At 37.8% G+C, this 21,993-nt stretch overlaps 2 protein-coding genes across 2 annotated transcripts; both read right to left on the bottom strand.

Moving 5' to 3' along the window:
• LOC122347282 (polymeric immunoglobulin receptor-like) lies at positions 1-7,005 on the bottom strand. The gene is made up of 9 exons (XM_043242477.1): positions 6,929-7,005; positions 5,449-5,748; positions 5,035-5,352; positions 4,782-4,934; positions 3,758-3,958; positions 3,366-3,674; positions 2,995-3,288; positions 2,642-2,917; positions 1-1,572 (listed from the first exon to the last, which is right to left on the bottom strand). The coding sequence occupies exons 1-9, from the start codon at positions 6,969-6,971 to the stop codon at positions 1,316-1,318; spliced, it is 2,151 nt and encodes a 716-aa protein (XP_043098412.1). The 5' UTR covers positions 6,972-7,005; the 3' UTR covers positions 1-1,315.
• Positions 7,006-7,220: 215 nt separating this feature from the next.
• Positions 7,221-10,869, bottom strand: LOC122350712. The gene is made up of 8 exons (XM_043247399.1): positions 10,783-10,869; positions 10,119-10,433; positions 9,652-9,969; positions 9,244-9,573; positions 8,486-8,611; positions 8,310-8,405; positions 8,116-8,159; positions 7,221-8,027 (listed from the first exon to the last, which is right to left on the bottom strand). Exons 1-8 carry the CDS (start codon positions 10,820-10,822, stop codon positions 7,791-7,793), a joined length of 1,506 nt encoding a protein of 501 aa, XP_043103334.1. The 5' UTR covers positions 10,823-10,869; the 3' UTR covers positions 7,221-7,790.
• Positions 10,870-21,993: the final 11,124 nt, after the last annotated feature.

The raw sequence follows: 21,993 nt of genomic DNA, 5'->3' as shown, positions 1-21,993 counted from the left end.
GATCTGAATAGTAACATTTCACATGCTTCGTTGATGATAAACATTTTTAGTTTGATTCCTTTCTTTCAGTAAATGCTGCGTTACAGAGCGAGCAGATCTTAATCCTTATTGTCTTTTTCTCACAATGATATTCATCTTCTCTCTGTTCAGTCTCATGCGTTCTCTGCACGTTTCCTGAACGCTTCTGTTTAATCTTTACACTCAGACTAAATTTAGACCCTCAACCTTAACCAGTTTTCTGTGGTTTTGAGCTGGACGGAAAAACCTGCGTGTTCATCATGCCTCAACACAAAAACACCCGCAGCATTCATCAGAAACCTTGCGACAATTATGAAAATGTTGCTTCAAGTTTGCTTGAAAATCATGTTATGACAAGTCACACATTAAAAAATGGCAGCCGTTTTAAATGACATGATTGTTATACTTCTACATAAAAATGATTAAAGTTTATCATTTAGATTTAGCTTTCCAAATTAGCAAAAGTATCGTTGATTAAAAAAAAGTAAGACAAAAAATGTTTGAATGAATGAATGCTAAGGATTGTAAATGTACAAAGATCAAAAGTCAGAGATGAGAACAAGAAAGCAAACATTTAACCCTTTAAACTGATATCGCTATCGTTTGGTTGGCATTACTTTGATGAAGATTACATCTATGAAAAGGAAGAGATGAGAGAGAGCTTTTTCACAGCTGTACTGCTCTATCTCTCTGTCTTTTGAGTATCTCCAGTTTTCAAATGAAAACCTTTACACACTTTCTGTGTGACTGAAAATAAGATAATAGGCTCAAACAAGCAATCAAGGAAGTAGGCTTGAAACCATAATGTTGTTTTGAATAGGGACGGGGTTAGAGAACAGAAATATACTATCTGAATAAAAAACATATTATAGTATGGATATTGCCATAGGCATGCATTTATTAAGCCGATTTACAGGCACTTAAATATAATTTTTCTTTAATCTTTGTGGACCCTGAAGGTTGAGAAATGTGTCCAAAATACCAATAAAGTTGAAGTAATGCACATCATTGCAAGGTAACTCATGAAATAGTTCTCTGAGTTTATCATGGACCGACATCTCAACCGTACGGGAGAGTTTCATAAAAAAACTAAGAATTTTAAGTAAAATATTTTTATTAGCTCCTTCTGGGAGTGAAGGTTAAAGGGTTAAAAGCTCTGAACAGGTTCATGTGTCTCATTATAACAGGTGAGCTTTTGTGTGTTTAAAGAGTGGCAATAAAAGAGGTTTTCATAAATCAATTTTTTTATAATAACTATTAAAATGTAAAATGATGGTAATATGTGTATAATCTATTATTAGTTAGTTGTCATGTGGTAACTGACCGCGGCGTAATCAGAGTGAATCTCGTTCTTACTGAATCTGACTGTAATATCACTGAGAGACTCTGGACGTTTCTGGAAACTGACAGCAGCGTACAGGAGCCCATCAGAGGGGATTGTGGGTAAATGAGTGTCACCTCGTCTCTCGTGTCTTAATCTCCACACAGTCAGAGAGAATCCAGAGATCAGCAGCAGAATCACACACACACTGATAATGATGATCAGGGAGAAATCTGGAACAAAACACACAGTCAATAAAATAAAAAAATAATAGTTTAGTCTTGTGAGGTAAATAATCACACTTCACATTTTACACTCAAAGCCACTCGCTTTTGCTTAAAAAACAAACTTTGCCTTCAGACATCACACACACAAAACACACACTATGACATAGTCTTAAACACTGGTGCAATGAATTCTAAACAAAATAGGTTCCAAAATTTATTTTGCTTATGGTTCTCACTTAGTATTGGTCTGACCAAAATACACACACACACACACAGACACAGAGAGTGAGAGAGAAAAAAAGAGAGAGAGAGATAATAAACAGGAGTGGACCGGGAACTGAACCTTGAGGAACACCCTGTGAAACTGAAGCAGTGTCAGACTGATACCCTTGTATGGTGATGAGATATTGGAGAATTTAATTTCAGATCTCTATTGCTAATAGGAAGTCAGCCAGGAAAGATCTGAGCCAGTGATACCAATATCAGAAAGACAAGAGATGATTATTTCATGGCAGATAATGTCAAGTTCAGTGCTTAGAACATGAAAGAATTCAAATGCTTATTAATCCATTAGTCCATAAATACGAGAATGTCATCCTTTTGTCTACTACACGAAGAAGAGCGAAGAGTGAAAACCTGATTAGAACGATATAAGGGATGTTTAAGTTAAAACTTAATTGTAGAGCGTGCCCCTATTCAAGAATTTTACTTATGAATGGTAGTTTTGAGACTGGCCTAAAATTATTCACATCTTGGTAATCGAGAGCATTTTTATATAGGGGGTAAACAGAGTCATTTTGAGTTAAGCTGGAACAGTGGCAGATGTTAAACTTAAAGCATGCAATGAAAACCAGAGGAAGCAACCGTTATATTCATTAGTTCTGCTTCAATATATTGCAACCACACACATAACATCTGGAAAGGGTTATATTAGAGGACACTAATTCATACAACATTGATGCACTGCTGCTAAAACAGAATGCATATTTTACACATCCACATCCACGTGCTACCACATTGTGTGAGTGATTCTTCATGACTTCATGAGCAATCCAGCCATAATACACTATCTTACCCTTTTTAACAGTGAGAGTCACTTCAGTGATGACGTGAGCTCCACACCAGTATATCCCAGAATCCTCTTCTCTCAGATCAGTGATGTTCACAGTAAAGACTCCAGCAGATGCTTCATCACTGAAAGAGAATCGATCATCTCTGACGGTCTCCAACGAAACTCCATCCTTCACACACACGGAGGCTTGGTGTGCTTTGCAGAAGATCTTCTGCTCTTCATCGTGATGTTTGCACTGGATCGACACGTCGTCTCCTTCGTACTTAGTCAAGTTCAGCTCTGGAAATGATTACAGACACAAGAAGATCAACCGACAGCCGGAGCTGGACATATTCAGATGAAGAACCCTTCCTCACCCTCGTTCACGATGACCATCAGATGAGTGTAAAGATAATTGAGCTCTGTTTCTGATGTCACTGCACACCAGTATTTCCCAGCATCCTCTGCTGTGAGTCCAGTGATGGTCCCAGTGAAGACACTTGTAGAGACGTCATCTTTCAGAGTCAGTCTGTCAGTCTTGGTCTCGTTCTCATTTCTGTCTCTAGTGGAGCACTTCCCCTTACAGAGAGACTTTGGCTTTGATTTATAGATTGAATCATAAGGGCAGATGATCTCAGCAGATTCTCCTTCACGTCTCACTACTGGAGGCACTGAAAACAAACACAGACGTTTAACACATGATTCTGAACAGACCGTATTTACAGTCAAATCTTCTGAAGCCACTCACTGATGAGGTTGAGCTGAATTTTGGTGGTCAGGGAGATGAAAGTCAAATAAGTGTCTCTGGTTTCTGCTCCACACCAGTAGACTCCAGCATCTCTCACGCTCACATTACTGATGCTCACCGTAAAAACTCTCTCTTCATTTCTCTCAGAAGAACCACTCATGTGTGTGACTTTAGATGAGCTGATGTTCTGACAGATCTGATCATCATCCTCTTTACACAAATAAAGTCTCTGTTGCTCTGGGATCTGACAGCTGAAGATGACTTCTCCAGGATAAGCTGTTTTAGTCACAGCCACTGGATATTTTTCATCTAAAACCCAAGACAAGTTTATTTGACAAGTAGAGAAAAATGACTTTATATGCACATAAGATACAGTACTCTCTGTTCCTCACCGTGTCTGAGTCTCAGCTGAAGCTCAGTGAAGATCTCATTAAAGTAAGATACTTTCACTCCACACCTGTATGTTCCTTCATCTGTAGCTTTCAGTTCTCTAAAAAACACCATCAAGACTCCTGCTCTGGTGTCGTCGTATAAAGAAACTTCTCCATTCGTCTTCCATTCATCCCAAGTGTTTTTCCATGTCAACTGTTTCACTAAGAAATAATAAAACACAGATTTAATATAACAAAAAAATAAATTTGCAATACAAAAACAGAACTCATTTTATTTTTCTTTTATATCCAGACTTTTAATTAGCAAAAATTAAGGCGCAATGCTCCAATAATCTCATCTGCATATTGTCTTAAATATAGTCTTATTGATCAGCACTGAAATAAAATACACAAAACTAAAATATACAATACTTTATTGGTGTCTCCAGATTTTATGTCAACCCTGTTAACCTCATCAAAACACATCTTAGAAATAAAATACATTTAAGAGACATCACTTCTAGGAGTCAAATCATCTCTCTTTTAGGATTTCTACACTTAAATCATAAGCATTTTCTCTATTTTTGATGATTTATGAGGCTTTTTGTCAAAAATATAAATGTATACAATTATCTATTTAATTTAATGTAATCAATGTCTAGAAGTAAAATTCTTTTAAGGTGTAAATTTATGTTTGTGTTGACTACTCGACTATTCGCTAGTAGTTCATTTGTTAGCAGTTATTAAACCTGTTGCTGGTTTTGAGGGTAACAAGGATGACGTCGATCAGGTTTGACCCTCTGTATATATTATTGAGCTAAAGTCTCTATCATTCAGTGGAACATGAGATCTAATGAAACTATCTAGTAACACAAAACACCCAAAATACATTACATGGCCTGAGATGACAAATTCTTGTAATGTTAAGGTATCTTCATTTAATGCATATTTAAAAAAAAAAAATATATAAACCTATTACTGATTAAATATATATATATATATATATTTATATATATATATATTTATATATATATATAAAAGGCACCGATTTCGAATGACATCTGAAGATCCTTCTTCTCTGAACATCCGTCTGATTCTTTACAGATGTATTTTGGTCTGGTTTTGTATTGAGGATGTTCACACTTCATCATCAGACCACTTCCTGAGTAGCCGATGGCTCTAGACACTCCCACTTTAGCTGTCAATCACAAATATCTTATTTAATCACATTCCCCAAATGTGACATGAAGCAAATACTGTATATTTTCTAGAAGACGCTGACTCTTTGTGTTACTCACCCGTAATATACAGGTCAACCGTATTAATAACAGAGTAACTGTACGAGTGTCTGTTGATCCAAACTCCACAGAAATAAACTCCTCCATCATCTGGAGTCACAGCAGTGATCTTCACACTGAAGACGTTTTTATGTCTGTCATCAGAAATACTGAATCTTTCTTTCTTATTCCATCTGCTGTACACTGCGTCAATGTTTTCTCTTCCTTTTTTAAATACGATTTTAAGATCATTATTATAACTGTGTGAATATTCACCGCTGATGGAGGCAGTTTCTCCAACATTCACCATCACTCTCTTTGGCATTTTGCAACACATTTCTGTAATTAACAAAGTTAAATGGATGTCACAAACATTAAACATTTTAAAACGATCGGTTGTTTTTACCACAAGAATTTGATCTTAAAATAACTGACCTTCTTTTAATACATACAAATTCAAATTGATGGACCATTTGTCTCTAACCGTAATATCGTATTTTCCAGCATCGTTCAGATTTAAATCTCTGATGTAGATCATGAGTTTGTCTTCATTGTTTTTAAACAACGTGATTCGTCCTTCGTCAATCCATCGTTCATGTTTCTTATCAATCATAATTACTCTAAGCTCAGAAGTTTTAAATATGTATTTAAAGGAGTCGCTGAACCAAGGTTTCCCAGAATCAACGAGAACACTTCCTTGTGAATGTCCCGTCACATCAACGTCGCTCACGGCACCTGTCAATCAATCAGATTGAGAAAGATGAAAGAAAGGCTTGGTTTCTCCTCCACGAAGTCTATTGCAACTCCGTTTGAACTTTGTGTCAGTTTTTTTATATAAATACAGGTCAGTTTGTTATTACGTTTAATAAGTAGCAGCATAGGTATATGTATAGTAGGTTTCACAGGCTGTAATTCGTCTGAATTTCAACACCTAGCTCACTCCTAAAACTACCCTTTAGAAAAATCCAGCAAAGTGATAAATGATAGCACCTCTCGACTACAGACTGAACTACATGAGGCTCAAACCATGATGCAAATAAAACAGTGTAGGGGAGGCACAACTGTGGTATAAGCTCTGATGGATCCTATTTTAGGGATTTGTACAAACAACCTATACAGGCGTATTGATTTGAGGACGTGTTGAAAATAATACACCATCAGATATAACTAAATGCATCAAACAATGGGGCAGGAAAGCTGTGTTCTTGTGCACATTACATAACAATATCTAAATTAGTATATAACCAATATTTGTGTTTTGCAATGGTCACTTAAAGAATTACTCCACCCCAAAATTACATTTTGTCATTTTTTGAACACACAGTAATGAACACTGTCAAGGCCCAGAAAGGTATGAAAAACATTGTTAGAATATTCCATCTGCCATCAGTGGTTCAACCGTAATATTATAAAGCTACAAGAATCATTTTTTACGAAAAGAAAAATATCTATTTAACCGTTTGTCACCATGGCGCCATTTTGAAGAGTATCGCTGCAAGTAAACTAAGGGCAAATGGAGCATTACGGCCATTTCTTGCATACTTTTCAGGGTCTTTATAGTAGGGGTGTGGTGTTAGTTTTTGGTATTTCAGTTAGGTACGCATGTGTATCGAATTAATTCAGTGTTGCTTTTTTTCCAGGAAATCCATATATTAAATGAAGTTTGAGATCTGTGTTTTACCGTGTGAAATGGTTTGAGGTATTAAAAACAGACTTTGTTCAGCTAATGGGTTTTAGTTTTTTAGCACTTCTGTAAACGCAGATCTAGAATCAAATTTAAACTAAATCCCGCTTTTTTTTAAGATAAACTCTACAGAAGTGTAATTCTGTCCTTGAGCCAGTGGATGTTCCCTGCAATACTGTGATCAGAAAGCTGATGAACAGAAAACAGCATCAGAAAGAGAAAAGCTCTGACCTGAGATCAGGTAGAAAGTGAAGAAGATGAGGAGGATCTTCATCGTCTTCTTTATGCTGAATGATCTCTGTGTGAATCTGTCTGCTTTAGTTACTTCCTCTTTATTCAGCTCTTTATCAGTAATGAGCAGCTTTACTGGCTCCTCCCACCATCACCACTGACTGAATATCACATTAATCACACTGAAAGAGCGCCACCTGCTGGAGGACTCAGTCTCTGACACCGAGATAATTAAAAATGCATGTACATAATACCACCATAATATATTTTGTGATATTTTATTGTCGTTTTTTTTTTTTATTTTATTGCCACATTTCAAGGTTTTTTATTCCAGGATAACAACCAGTACAACTAGTAAAACAAGCTCATCCGGGTAGTACTAATCATCTTGAGCGTCACGTATCACTCTGTAGTTGCTGACAGTTTGCCGCCATCTTGTGACTTAAAACACTTAGCCACGAGTTAAAATGGAGGACTTCAATATTAATTTCAACATGTATGGAAAAAAAAGTTTTCAGCAGTGGACAGATGACAGTATTTAAATTCAGATTTCGTGTCTTATTATTCACTTTTGTGGCAAGAAGTCTGCGTAATGTACAACTAGAGCTTTATTCTGCAATAATAACCTGCAGGGTGTGTATTATCCCTTACATATCAATCACTTTTAAAAACAAAGTTGACCTAATACAGTTTTGTTATGTTTAAAAAGCTTGCTATAAAAGCTTCACCATCTTTCAGATATAGCTGCATGTCGCACAAAGAGTTTATACTCTCATATTTAGATAAATTAGTAACATACAAAAACCAAACAGTTTATGCAAGAAGGTTCTGAAATACTAGATTAAAAGTTTATGTGGTGCTGTCAGGCGTTGAGATAGTTGATAGCAGCATATTCAGTATAATCCTGATCATTCCTCGATCTGACTCTGTCAGGACAGTCTTTCTGGAAGTTCACCACGGCGTAATTCAGATCCTCAGCAGATGTGATGAAGGTCTGAGACTCTTTCTGAACTGTAGCATAAACACAGTCAGGAGAAACAGAGGGGTTTGTGGGTAAACTGTCTTTAATGTCCTCATAAACACAAGCAGTGTGAGAATCCTGTGGAGAGACAGAGGAGTTATTACAGCTAGAATTTATTCTCATTATGAATAAAAATCAACATAATTTATATAATTGCTGAACTGACCAGCTCATGTTTTCCTGCTCCAGACTGAGACGACAAATCACTGGCTGATAAAACAAGAGAAATAAATGTCTACTGGAAATGTTTTCACACATCATCAGATATCTGTTTTGTGTAGTTGTAGAATCAAAGTGAAAAAACACATCTTCATTTTAAACCTGTTTCTGAAAGGAGTCTAGTGTCTAAAGGAGTTTTACCTCGAGACCGAATCTTTTTACAGAAAACCAGTAAGAAGACACCAACGATGATCAGAACCAGAAGAACCAGAACCAGAGAGATGATCAGAGAAGAGTCTGAAAACACAGGAGGAACATTCAGATCAATCAGAGCATCACTTTGAGAGGAAGATATTTAGATTTTATCACACAGCCACCTTGTAACACGAGAGGAGACTCTGATGTGAAGCTAGACGTGGATGCTTTGAAAACAGACGATGATGATGATGATGATGATGATGATGAAACATCGTTTGTCGATGTCGTTTTTGAAACATCTGTGTCTAAACAATGACAAAGTAAAAAAAATGGTTTTCTCAGTAATATGTTTGTGACTGATATAATTCACACATCCTCTATCCTGAACTCAATCTAAAGGATTTCCGTCAAACACGGTCCTGATGGTTCACAACGGAACAACAAGGGCTTCATAAATTGACGAAATAGATAATTACAAATTAAACGATAGCCAAAATTTTCAATAATATGCTAAAGATTGTATTTGTTTATGTGAGCTGAATGAGTTGTATTATCATGTGTTCTTAAGTTATTCAAATATGAATTTAAGCAATTTTAAGGTCAAAGACATTTAGTGGAATACTTGACCTAAAAAAAAAAAAAAACACCGCTTGATTGTTTTTTGATTGAACAGAAATGAGAATATGAATGTACTGACAGGACAAACAGACCTGAACACCTCATGATGAAACAAAAATACATTTGCATAACAGCACTTTACTGCATAGACTGAAGAAATATGCAGCTCATTTTTGCAATTACATTTCCTCTTTTTAACTGTCAAATAGACTGTTACACAAATAGTTGTTTTTGCACGGTGAAGCAACAAAGTAAACAGTGATCTGCTGAATATAGATTTGATTTCCTTCTGATATATGAGTGAGAAAGTCATCTGTACCTGTGACTCTGAGGAGGACTCGTGTGATGAAGCTCTTGTGTTCTTGATCAGACTGAACTCCACACCAGTATTCAGCTGAATGTCGTGGAGTCACATGACTGATGGTTCCCGTCAGGAGCCGCTGCTTTCGGTCATCATACAGCTGGATCTGTCCCTCGGCGCTCCATCTTCTGCTCTCCTTCACAAACGTCTCTTCAGCACAGAGATCAGATCCAGATCTCCTGCAGATGAACTTCACGTCGGCGCTGTGGGATCCTGGGTATTTGCAGCTGATGTTCACAGATGTTCCTGCAGCAGCTGATAGACTGATGCTCTTCTCACAACAATCAGCTGTTTGAGAGTCAAACCAAGTTCACATTAAACAACAGATTCATCAGTTCACCACAGAAACAGAGGAAAGCAGCTCACCGTCGATGATGTTCAGGAGGAACTCAGAGAAGAAACTGTAGTCTTCAGAAACTTGGACTATAATCTTATATTCTCCAGAATCGTTCAGATTCAGATCTGTGATGAAAACACGTAAGAGACGAGCAGATCTGTCGTCATGAACAGAGAATCGACCCACATGTGTCCATTCTGCTGCTCTTTTAGTGTTTATTAAAGGAAGAAATCCATCTGCTACAGTTTTATAGATGTATTTCATGTGGTTCATATGTGACATCTCATATTTGTAGTTTATAATGACGTTTCCTCCTGAATATCCCGACACAGCACTGATCTTCTGACCTGATGAACACAAACCAAACCAAAACTTCATCTTCATCTAATGACAAACACATCCTATATGAGTCCCATCTGTGAAACTCAGTGATATCAGTCAGTGTTGAGTGTGTTCTCGTTGAGATCAACAAGGTCTGAGAGTCTCAGTTACTCACCTGATATAACGTTCAGCTTCACTTCAGTGTAAGGATCTAGTCCTGATCTCTCAACTCCACAGTAGTATATGTCATTATCCTCTTCTCTCAGATCTCTGAAAGTCACGGTGAAAACTGCAGCACTGGTGTTGTCAAACAGAGAGAATCTTCCAGAATCAACCCATTTGTTTTTAGTTTTCGTTTTGATTTGGTTTTTGCACTCTGACCACTCTCCTTTACAAAAATACTTGGCATTGTTTCTATATTTTGTCTTATATCTGCATGTGATGCTGACTCCTCCTCCTGAATATCCCGTCACTCTGAAGCCCAGCACACCTACAACAAACCAGCATTTAAAAACCGTAATGTGTCTATTTACAGAAAAAGTTAAAATCAAAATAATCAAAAAGTTAAAAATAAAGTATCAGTTAGGGTTAGGAAAGGTGTAGGGAGGGCTTTATTGACCTCAATACATTATTACAGCATACCGTTTTATAATGTACTATAATTCTGACACAACTGCTACTATTTGCAATGATTTGCTGTTTTAACATTGTATAAATAAAAACACTTTGTACATTGATGAGACTAAAAAGATTAAGTTTTAAAATGATTACAAGAAGTTGATTTAACAACGTGATAATAAGTTAAAGTCTCTGTGGTGTTTTAGTGATTTAGTTCTTACCAGGAATCATCAGCAGAGTCAAAGTCCAGATGATCTTCATTCTTCTCTTCTTCAGTGATCTTCTCTGTTGTATTCAGTCCTTCCTGATTACATGTTGAACAATAACTGATAAATCTGACAGAGGAGAGACAGACAGAGAGAGAGAGAGAGGAGAGAGAGAGAAAGAGAGAGACAGGAGAGAGAGAGACAGAGAGAGAGAGAGATTTGATTTTGCAAAAAAATTATTACAAACCACAATAACAATTACCAAGACAAAAAACCAGTACACACAACAAACCTACAAACAAAACACTAGAGCATCTTCAGACAAAGTGCACAAAGCCCCATGAATGCACCAGATTTGTTCAAAAGTCACAAGATCGTACAGTGAAAATCAACCAATACCCTGACTTAACAAAAGCCAGAAACACACGAGACGTCATCACTAGAGCTTTGATTCTGTTTTTCCGACTAATGTAAACAGCCAAGATGAGATAGCACATTTCTTCCTGGATGTTCACTTAAGAAGGTTTTATTAAACCTACAAAAGAGAGCTTCACAAACAGAGGTTTTAGAGTACATGAAAGCATGAAAAACAGTTTCTCTTGAGACAAAAAGGGCATTCAGGACCCACTCCTGGGTTCATCACTGAAATAAAAGAATTAACGGCAATTGTGTTGCAAAAACCTCCATTGTATGTCTGAACTCCTCTTTGAGTGGTTTATACAAAGATCTCCATTGTTTTACATCACTGCTCAACTTTAAAACAGAACGCCATGGTGTGTCAATTCTGCTACCAATAACTTTTCTTGTTAAAAACCAGAACACAAGCTTTGTACAAATTTTTGCTTTCGCTTGACAAGAAATCTAATAACAGAATCACGTGAAAATGATGGGTTGCACAAACAAACAGGGGAAAGAATCCCAGGATCAGGGGCATTAACCGCTGCAAAAAGTCCTTTAACATGTGTTCTTCTTCAGTAAAACATCATCAAAATTGGGTAAAAGGCGAACAGATCTGAGCCCAGGACTTGGAAGCTGTCTCCACCTGTCCAAAAAGATCCAGTTAGTGTTAATAAATGTCCCAAAGTAAAAACCTTGGCTTTCAGAAGGGAAGTGCTGAAACCGAGTAGACTGCATCGTGAAGCAACTAACGTCAGACGGGCTCCATGTATCAAAAGGCTCCTGCAACAACCAGTAGAGTGAAGAGAAGTTCTCAGTCTTATAAATTTACAGTTAATGATAAAAAGAGTTCTGATACATCCAGTTTTAGCAGATCCATTAAAAAAGTGAGAGTCCAAGGCCAGTGTTCGTAAAATAAACTGCAGTCCGTTGAGCCATCTCAGAGAAACCGTCGGAAAGCAGCCACAGTGAATAACACCTTGGATCTTCATTTTTGGGAGATATAAAATAGAGCAGTCCCAAAAAAATTAACAAGAGGCTTGAATTTTCAAAAACTGTGGAGAGGGATCTACACAGGCCAGAGCAACAAGATTGTTAATGATGAGAGTCCTCCTCTATAGGACATATTTGCAACAACCAATTCCATTTATCTAATCAGCCTTTGACCTTTCCTGCACCCCTTCCCAATTTTTCTGTAAAACTCATCATCCCCCAGTAAACTCCCAAATAATTTATACCTCCTTCTCCAACACAACCCATCAGGAGAGTGGCCCATCAGACCACAGACCCAGATCAGCCAGACTTGAGCAGAAGACAGTGTTCTAAAATCTTCAAATAAGTTAAGCAAAAGACTGTACATCGCCAGATGACACTACAATGTCATCAGCGTATGCTGAGGAACATTATTATTAAAAGAGACAAGATAAATTGTTTCTTATTTGTTGAAGTCAGAAAAGAGTACAACATTCCAGAGAGGGAACAACCTTGTCTAACACCCCTCAGAACTGAGAAATGGAGCGCATAAACCACCATTAATTTTCAGTGCACTCTCAACGTTCAGAGCACTTTAATCATGTCCACAAACTCTTTGCAGAAACCAAAAGCTGCCAAAGTATTCCAGAGATAAGAGTGCTCAACTCGATCAAAAGCCTTCTCTTGATCTAAGGATAACAAACCACAACTCAGATTTAAAAGTTTAGAAAGAATTAAGAAACATTATCAACTATAGATCTACCGGTACACAATAGGATGGATGACCTGATCCAACACTCCAGCCAGTCTAGTAGCCAAAACTTTGGAAAGCAGTTTATAATCGCTGCAAAGAAGAGACATCAGTTTTGACATCAGTGAGGTCCCCTTTTTGGAATCTGAGTGATAACCGCCTCCGACAACTCAAAAGGCAACCTGCCCTCTGTCAAGCTATCGCTGAGTACCTCAAGCAGATCATCTCCCAGCTCTGACCAGAAAGCCTTATAGAAAGTCGACCGGGAGGCCATCCACTCCTGGTGCCCTCCCAGACTCCATGCTTTGCAAGGCCTTGAAGAGCTCTTCCAGGGTCAACACTCCTGAGAGGTGAAGTTAGCCTCCTCTGAGACTTTCGGCAAATTATCAAAAAGACACATGCCCTGAATTAATCTCACTTCTGTACAGGTTCTGATAAAACATAACTGCTCTCATACGGATATCGCAGGACAGACAACAACACTCCAGAGACGAAGTGCATAAATAAAAGCCCATTCTTTTTTCCATGCTGAAAAAAGTAGTACATCCATCTGATCGATAGAGAATCTTGAGAGGACTAAAGCCCCTGTGCACTCCCCAGTAGATCTGTTAGTTGTGCTTTCTTCTTAGAGTCTAAATGCCTAGCATCACCTCAGACTGGGCTAGATTATGACAGTTTTCTAAAAATTCAGACAGAAGTAGTCTTTAGTAACGTTGAGAGTGTACTGTTGAAAACTCTTAATTTGAATTTTACCAGTCCCACCAAGGAATGAAAAGCCTCAGTTGCTCTTTCCTAGAAAAACTTAAAAGAGTCATTTAACAGTTTAGTGTTAAAGTGCCAATATGCACTCTTATGTTTTACTGAACACAAAAAAATTACAATGCACCATGCTGTGGTCCAAAACCAACCGTGTGATGAGCCGAAGAGATAATATTATCCGTGTATGATATAGTCTCTCCTTGCCATTTAAAGATCTCTCAACATAATTCATATTTTTTATAAAATGGATATGACGATTGCGTGAAGCTAAGTGAGGACATGATTCCTGTCTAAAAGCAATTAAAATCACCAGAGAACAGAAATTCTTCAGAACAACAATTTTGTAAGGTGGAAGATAGTAAATCTAAAAAACTAACCTTTCAACCAGACAGTTGGAACATCACAAATAAAAACAAAACATAATTCTTAAAACAGCTCTGACCCATTTGTCAATTTTAGTGATACAGGACTAAAAGTTTTGACTCCTTAACTGAAGTGTTTGTGACTTAACACAGAAGTGCCATCAAATTCCTTCATCCAATCAACAGCATTCACTGTGAGTTTCTTGTAAAAAATGACATGAGCATTGTTTCTATATATTTTGTCTTATAGAAAGTGGCTAAATACACTCATGCTGAAAAACTCCTCAAAGACCAGTCCTCCTCCTAAATATCAAATGTCATTGTCTAAAAGCAATGTTACTCACAAGAAGCCCGATACAGCACACTTTATTTGTGAATGAACCTTCTACCATTAACCAGCATTTAAAAACTGTTTTAAGTCAGGAAAATATTGTCTCGCATTACCTCTCTTGTTTTTGTTGATCTGAGAAATAATTTGAGAAAAAGTTAAAAATCAAAATAATCAAAAAGTTCACAAAGATAAAGTATCAGTTAGGGTTCTATTTTTTGCTTAAGGTGTAGGAGCTTTTTTCTTTTTTATGGCTTGTTCTTCTTCCATTCCACATACATTATTACAGCATACTGTTTTATAATGTACTATAATTCTGACACGAACTATTCGGCGCAGTGTGCTACTATTTGCAATGATTTGCTGTTTTAACATTGTATAAATAAAAACATTCCTTTCCTTTTCTGTACATTGATAGATGAGACTAAAAGATTAAGTTTTAAAATGATTACAAGAAGTTGATTTAACAACGTGATAATAAGTTAAAGTCTCTGTGGTGTTTTAGTGATTTAGTTCTTACCAGGAATCATCAGCAGAGTCAAAGTCCAGATGATCTTCATTCTTCTCTTCTTCAGTGATCTTCTCTGTTGTATTCAGTCCTTCCTGATTACATGTTGAACAATAACTGATGAATCTGACAGAGACAACCACTTCCTGAGAGAGAGAGCCACAGAGAGAGACAGAGAGAGAGAGAGAGAGAGAGAGAGAGAGAGAGAGAGAGAGAGAGAGAGAGAGAGAGAGAGACAGAGAGAGAGAGAGAGAGAGAGAGAGAGAGAGAGAGAGAGAGAGAGACAGAGAGAGAGAGAGAGAGAGAGAGAGAGAGAGAGAGAGAGAGAGAGAGAGAGAGAGAGAGAGAGAGAGAGAGAGAGAGAGAGAGAGAGAGAGAGAGAGAGAGAGAGAGAGAGAGAGAGAGAGAGAGAGAGAGAGAGAGAGACAGAGAGAGAGAGAGAGAGAGAGAGAGAGAGAGAGAGCAGAGAGAGAGAGAGAGAGAGAGAGAGAGAGAGAGACAGAGAGACAGAGAGAGAGAGAGAGAGAGAGAGAGAGAGAGAGAGACAGAGAGAGAGAGAGAGAGAGAGACAGAGAGACAGAGAGAGAGAGAGAGAGAGAGAGAGAGAGAGAGAGAGAGAGAGAGAGAGAGAGAGAGAGAGAGAGAGAGAGAGAGAGAGAGAGAGAGAGAGAGAGAGAGAGAGAGAGAGAGAGAGAGAGAGAGAGAGAGACAGAGAGAGAGAGAGAGAGAGAGAGAGAGAGAGAGAGACAGAGAGAGAGAGAGAGAGAGAGCAGAGAGAGACAGAGAGAGAGAGAGAGAGAGAGAGAGAGAGAGAGAGAGAGAGAGACAGAGAGACAGAGAGAGAGAGAGAGAGAGAGAGAGACAGAGAGAGAGAGAGAGAGAGAGAGAGGAGAGAGAGAGCAGAGAGAGAGAGAGAGAGAGAGAGAGAGAGAGACAGAGAGAGAGAGAGACAGAGAGAGAGAGAGACAGAGAGAGAGAGAGAGAGAGAGAGAGAGAGAGAGAGAGAGAGAGAGAGAGAGAGAGAGAGAGAGAGAGAGAGAGAGAGAGAGAGAGAGACAGAGAGAGAGAGACAGAGAGAGAGAGAGCGAGACAGAGAGAGAGAGAGAGATTTTGATTTTTAAAACCCCATTTTATTACAAAAAAACCTACAACAATTACACAAGAAAATGTCACAACAAAAAATTAAAAATTAAAACATCATCAATAATATTGCAAAGAACATCTTTTACACACCATCTTTGTTCAAAGTACATCAAATTTTTTGTTGCTTTGTAGTAACGAAAATCAATTTGAATCCTAGTCTTTACCAGCATTGAAAAGAGTATAGTCACATCTGTATCAGAGTTCCCCTCTATTTTCCTTTTTCTGCTCACATAAATTGCCATTTTTGCTTGACCCAACAAGAGATTAAACAACTGACATTCAGAGGAACGTGATCTAGAATATTTAAAACCACAGATAAAAATCTCCACAGAGAACTCTTCATCAAACTGTTTAAACAAATCTTGTAACAAAACAAACAAGGGTCTTAATCTATCACAATGCATAAAAGCATGGAACACTGTTTCTCTTTGTGAACAAAAAGGACATTCTTGATTAACTTCATGGTTTACTATGGACACAAAAGCATTAACGGCTATAATACCGTGTAAAACTCTCCATTGTAAGTCCCCTGTTTTTTTACTTAGTGGTGACTTATAGAGTGCCCCCCATTCAGGTCTTGCATTCTCACTTAGGTGTAAAACATTACGCCAAGGTGTGTCTATTTTTCCATCAAGATTTTTTTTGTTTAAAACTTTAACACAACATTTATACATGGCTTTACCAGAGGCTCCCTCTTTACCTGACAAAACTAAATTGTTACACCTTAATAAAAATCCATTGCACATTCCCAAATCAGGTGCCAAACACATCTTTGGAAAAAGGTCATCTTTCTCAGGCTGAATCCTCCCTTCTGCAAAGTCTTTGATCATTTGAAGTTCTACATCAGTAATGGTTTCTTTCCACTTAGTCAGCAACTGAGTTATTACTCGTGTTGACTTCAGGTTTAACTGTTCCGCTATTGCTTCAATGTTAAGAAAGTCAGGTCCAGTAACCAGAATTAGTTTCCCAAGAGTAGTGACATGAGACTTGGTAAGTAAGTCTGTCAGAAACGGAGTAAAATGTTCATTTGACACATCTAAGCGTGAGCCAAAAATCAGTGGTTCTTGCAAAGTCCAATACAAAGAGTCAGTATTTTCACATCTCAGCACTTTAAAAAGTGACCAAACTTTAAATAAATTACAATAATAAATAGGTAACTTGGATACAAACATCCTCTTAGGGTTCATCCAAAACAGAGGCTTGTCCAAGCCCAAACCTTCAAAATTCTTTAAAATAATAGATGCAGTCACACTCCAATTTTCATTTACAGGAGAATCAATAAACCTTTGCACAAATTTTAACCTAAAAGCTGCCGCTCTACTCTGTAAATGAATCAGACCTTGTCCCCTTCATCTTTAGACAAAAATAAAACACTTTGTGGAACCCAATGTAAATTATCCCAAAAGAAATTAACTAAAATAGATGGAACTTTTTCAGTAAAAGTGGCGGGGATCGATACAAGTTAACCAATGCCAAAGAGTGGAGGCAGCCAAATTATTAATAATTAATACCCGTCCTCTGTAAGACATATTGGAAAGTAAAAACTTCCATTTATTTAATCGACCAACAATTTTTCCTTCTACTCCCTCAAAATTTTTTTAACAGTCGTATCATCCCCCAGATAAACTCCCAGGTATTTAAACCCCTCTTTCTTCCATTTTAACCCCCGCAGGAAGAGCAAGTTGTCTATTCAACCATTTACCAAATAAAACAGCTTCACTTTTGTTCCAGTTTACTTTAGCTGAGGATATTGTCATGAAATCACTTAAAATTCCAGTCATTCTATCCACATCCCTTTGTTCTTTAACGATAATGACAATATCATCAGCATAAGCTGATAGTTTAAAAACGTTTTCACAATTAGGAAAACTTACACCCTCTAAATCTGTTCTGAATTTTCTCAACAGAGGTTCAATTGCCAAGCTATAAAGCATCCCAGACAGAGCACATCCTTGCCTTATACCCCTAAGAACTCTAAAGGGGGCACATAAGTCACCATTTACCTTCAGTAAACTTTCAACATCACAATATAAAACTTTTAAATTATAAATAAAAGCTTTATTAAAACCAAAAGCTTTCAGAACATCCCATAAATAATTGTGTTCCACCCTGTCAAATGCTTTCTCTTGATCTATTGATACTAGCCCAAAATCAATGTCTAAAAGTTTACCAATGTCACTAAAATCTCTAAGAAACGAAATATTATCAAAAATTTACCTACCTGGTACACAATAAGTCTGATCAGGGTGAATAATTTCTCCTAAAACCTTGCTTAACCGGTTTGCTAATGCTTTTGACAGAATTTTATAATCGTTGCATAGCAGCGAGACAGGTCTCCAGTTCCTAATGTCACTCAGGTCTCCTTTCTTTGGCAGTAGAGTGAGTACTGCTCTGCGGCAGCTCAGTGGTAACTTTCCACTGCTCAAACTCTCGATGACAGCAAGCAGATCTGCACCAATCTCCGGCCAAAAGGACTTATAAAAGTCTACAGATAGGCCATCTATTCCCGGTGCTCTGCCGCTTTCCATGTTCTGAAGGGCATTCTGTAGCTCCTCCAAAGTCAACACTCCACCAAGTTCACTGTTGGCATCATCTGATACCTGAGGAAGACCTTCAAAAAACACATTATCACTGTCTGACCTGCGTGTAAGCTCACTGCTATACAGTTCTTCATAAAATTCCATTGCTCTCTTACGAATCTCTGTATGATTCAACAAAAGTGTACCATCTTTTGAGCGTAAGCCATATATAAGTCTTTTTTGACCATTTTTTTTCTCCAAATTAAAAAAGAATTTTGAAGGTATATCCATCCACTCTATGTTTTGAAAACGGGATCTGATCAGAGCTCCTTGTGCTTTCCGGTTTAAAAGTTCAGCCAATTCTTTCTTTTTTTGATCTAAAATCTTAATTAGCTCTTGATTTTGTTCAGTACCAATAGATTGTTGAATTCTCTTTATATCTTCTTCTAGACTTATCATTAGCTTATCAAGAAAAAAAAATAAAAAATAAAATAAAATAACATCACTCACTATACATCACCAGTTAAATATTATTTCCCCATCCTCACAATGTGACAGCAAAATACCATTTACACACCATTTGAACTCAAAATCATGCAAGTTGTCAGTCATTTGAGAAAATCTATGTTCCACTCTTATCCTGGACTCCAGGATAAGTGAAATATCGAAGAACATTTATATTTCGCCCTTCAGCAGCCAATCTACGAGACTTCCAAATGGCTAGTTTAGCTTGTCCCATGATAAAATTGGCTAAGGTACACTCTTGACTGTGTGCTTTTGAATATTTACATCCAAAAACAAACAATGTCTTGCTAAAAACAAAGCCCAAACCTTCAATTAGTCTCTCGAGCAGTGTAAACATTGGAGCTAATCTAAAACACTCAGTAAAAGCATGGAAAACAGATTCAGATAAGGAACAGAAATAACAGGATGGAGAAACATTCAAATTAAATTTGGAAACATGAGAATTAGTAGGCAGAGTACAATGTAACAGCCTCCACTGTAGATCCCCAGAACGTTTAGGAAGAGGGCCCTTGTACAAAATCCTCCAAGAAGTAGAAAGCTCAGCAGGGACTGTTAAAAATTCCCTCCATTTTGTGTCACTTCTATCTTTAATTTGTTCAAAGTAAACTGTCTTAACACATATATGATAGAGGTCTCTCTTTCCGGCCACCTGAAAATCAAGCTCTTGCAGCTTATTAAAGGACAGTAACTTTCCTTCCTGGTCGTCATATAAAAAACTAACATTGGGAGACACAAGTAACTTGGGAAAAGAAACTCTGGATGGACCCCCTAACAGAAAACAGTTAATAAACAGGAGAAGCGTGGAGGGAAGAGCTGCTTTCAGCCCACCTATGAACCGTAAGTGAAGATATGCAGGAGGAAACCAGTGATAGCCATCCCAAAAGAAGTCAACAAACATTTTCTGTAAGCGCTGCAATAAAGCTTTTGGTGGATCAAGAACACTTACGCGCTGCCACATCATAGAGGCTGCCAGGTTGTTAATAATAAGCACTCTGCCTCTATAAGATAATTGAGGCAGAATCCACCTCCATCTATTTAGCCGACCGGAAATTTTCTCAAAAAAACCATCCCAGTTTTTCTGAATAAACTGATCAGTCCCGAGAAAGACCCCCAACACTTTAAACCCATCCAGACTCCAGGAACAGTTCTGAGGAAGTGCTGGAGGGCCTCCATTCACCCAATCACCCAATAAAAAGGAGGCACTCTTCTGCCAGTTAATTCGGGATGAGGAAGCTTTCTGATAGATCTCCAGGGACTCACTTAAGTTCACAAGCGTCCCGAGCAGATCTAATAAAAACAGTAACATCATCAGCATAGGCGCTCAGTTTGACAGTCATTGAATCTGAAGTGTAAGGAAACACTGAAGATATACCACACAGCTTTTTTCTCAATAGTACCAATAAAGGTTCAATTGCAATAGCATACAGGATTCCTGAGAGGCCACACCCTTGCCGTATGCCTCTACTTACTCTGAAAGGCCTCGTAAGCATACCATTAATCTTTAACATGCTATACGTGTCTGTATACAGCAGTTTAATATAAGAAATAATAGAAGGTCCAAAACCAAAAGCCTCAAGACATTTAAAAAGGAAAGCGTGATCAACCCGGTCAAAGGCCTTCTCCTGGTCCAGGGAAAGAAAACCAATGTCCAGCTTATGTACCCTGGCAAAAGAAATCAAGTCACGAATTAAAAAAAGATTATCAAAAATAGTCCGTTCAGGAATGCAATACGATTGATCCACATGAATGACTGAAGAAATATACAGTTTGATTCTGTTGGTTAGAGACTTTGAAAGTAACTTATAGTCTATTCCAAGTAAAGAGACTGGACGCCAGCATCTGATATCCTCAAGGTCTCCTTTTTTAGGTAACAGGGTGATTACCGCTCTCCGTAGACTCACTGGTAATGTGCCTCTCTCAAGACACTCCATGAACACAGAAAACAAGTCTATTCCAATAACATGCCAAAATTGTTTATAAAACTCAGCACTAAGTCCATCTAGGCCTGGGGCCTTTCCAGAAGACAGTCCTTGAACGGCTATAGAGAGTTCATCAAAAGTCAATGGCTCGTCCAGCCTAGATTTATCTCCATCTGAAAGGTGAGGTAAATCCTGTAAAATGTCGTCATTGCAGGGTTCCGCTCTGTAGAGATCCTCATAAAAAGACAGTGCATGCGATATAATTCCATGTGCATCAGTAACTCTTCTTCCCCCAGGAAGTTTCAAACAACCTAGGACACTTCTATCCAGGGTCTTCTTCTCCATTTTGAAAAAAAAAGCTGTAGGAGAATCCATACTGTTAAAAGTTTGAAATCTTGCACGAGTCAGCATTTCCTGGGCTCTTTCCTCTAAGAGGTTGTGTAAAAGAAGCTTGCTGTGCTCAAAAACCTCTGTGGTAGTCTCAATGTCCCCATCAGTGTTTAGCCGACGTATTTCTTGTTCAAGTTGTTCCATCCTATTGTCCAAAAAACTTTTATTGTAAGCGGAGTAACTCTGGCAAAAAAGTTTAATTTGAACTTTGCCAATGTCCCACCACTGACTCAGGGACTTAAACTGTCCTTTTCTCTCTCTCCAGATCTCCCAGAAAGCAGTGAAAGAACTAACAAAGTTGTGATCTAGCAATAATTTATTGTTAAATTTCCAGTATGAAAGTTTCAAAGTGTTCATAGAGGTTGTAACATCAATAGAGAGAAAATGGTGATCAGACAGAGAAGTAGGAAAAATACAGCTGTTATAGAATTTATCTCTTTGGTTTTTCCGTACATAGATCCTATCTAGTCTAGCCCCAGAAATCATGTTGCAGTTCACTTTCAACCAAGTGTATTGCCTAACCTGAGGAAAAGATTCTCTCCAAACATCTACAAGATTATGATAAGTGATCAATGATCGAAGTGTGTCTGCTGAGCAACTATGTGGTTCTTCATGGTTTCTATCCAAAGTGTGATCTAAGGTGCAGTTAAAATC

Source organism: Puntigrus tetrazona, chromosome 1 (assembly GCF_018831695.1).
Source record: "Puntigrus tetrazona isolate hp1 chromosome 1, ASM1883169v1, whole genome shotgun sequence".
Lineage (NCBI taxonomy): Eukaryota > Metazoa > Chordata > Actinopteri > Cypriniformes > Cyprinidae > Puntigrus > Puntigrus tetrazona.
The sequence above is the reverse complement of the archived record's forward strand: the minus strand, read 5'-3'. Positions and strand labels throughout refer to the sequence as shown.

Coding starts and splice junctions, on each gene's coding strand:
- LOC122347282 (XM_043242477.1), bottom strand. CDS start 6,971: ATGAAGATCCTCCTCATCTTCTTCACTTTCTACCTGATCTCAG. Junction 5,353..5,448: donor TTTGTATGTATTAAAAGAAG/GTCAGTTATTTT, acceptor TGTTAATTACAG/AAATGTGTTGCAAAATGCCA. Junction 2,918..2,994: donor GATGGTCATCGTGAACGAGG/GTGAGGAAGGGT, acceptor AATCATTTCCAG/AGCTGAACTTGACTAAGTAC.
- LOC122350712 (XM_043247399.1), bottom strand. CDS start 10,822: ATGAAGATCATCTGGACTTTGACTCTGCTGATGATTCCTG. Junction 8,612..9,243: donor AGTCCTCCTCAGAGTCACAG/GTACAGATGACT, acceptor GTCATTGTTTAG/ACACAGATGTTTCAAAAACG. Junction 8,028..8,115: donor GAGCAGGAAAACATGAGCTG/GTCAGTTCAGCA, acceptor GTCTCTCCACAG/GATTCTCACACTGCTTGTGT.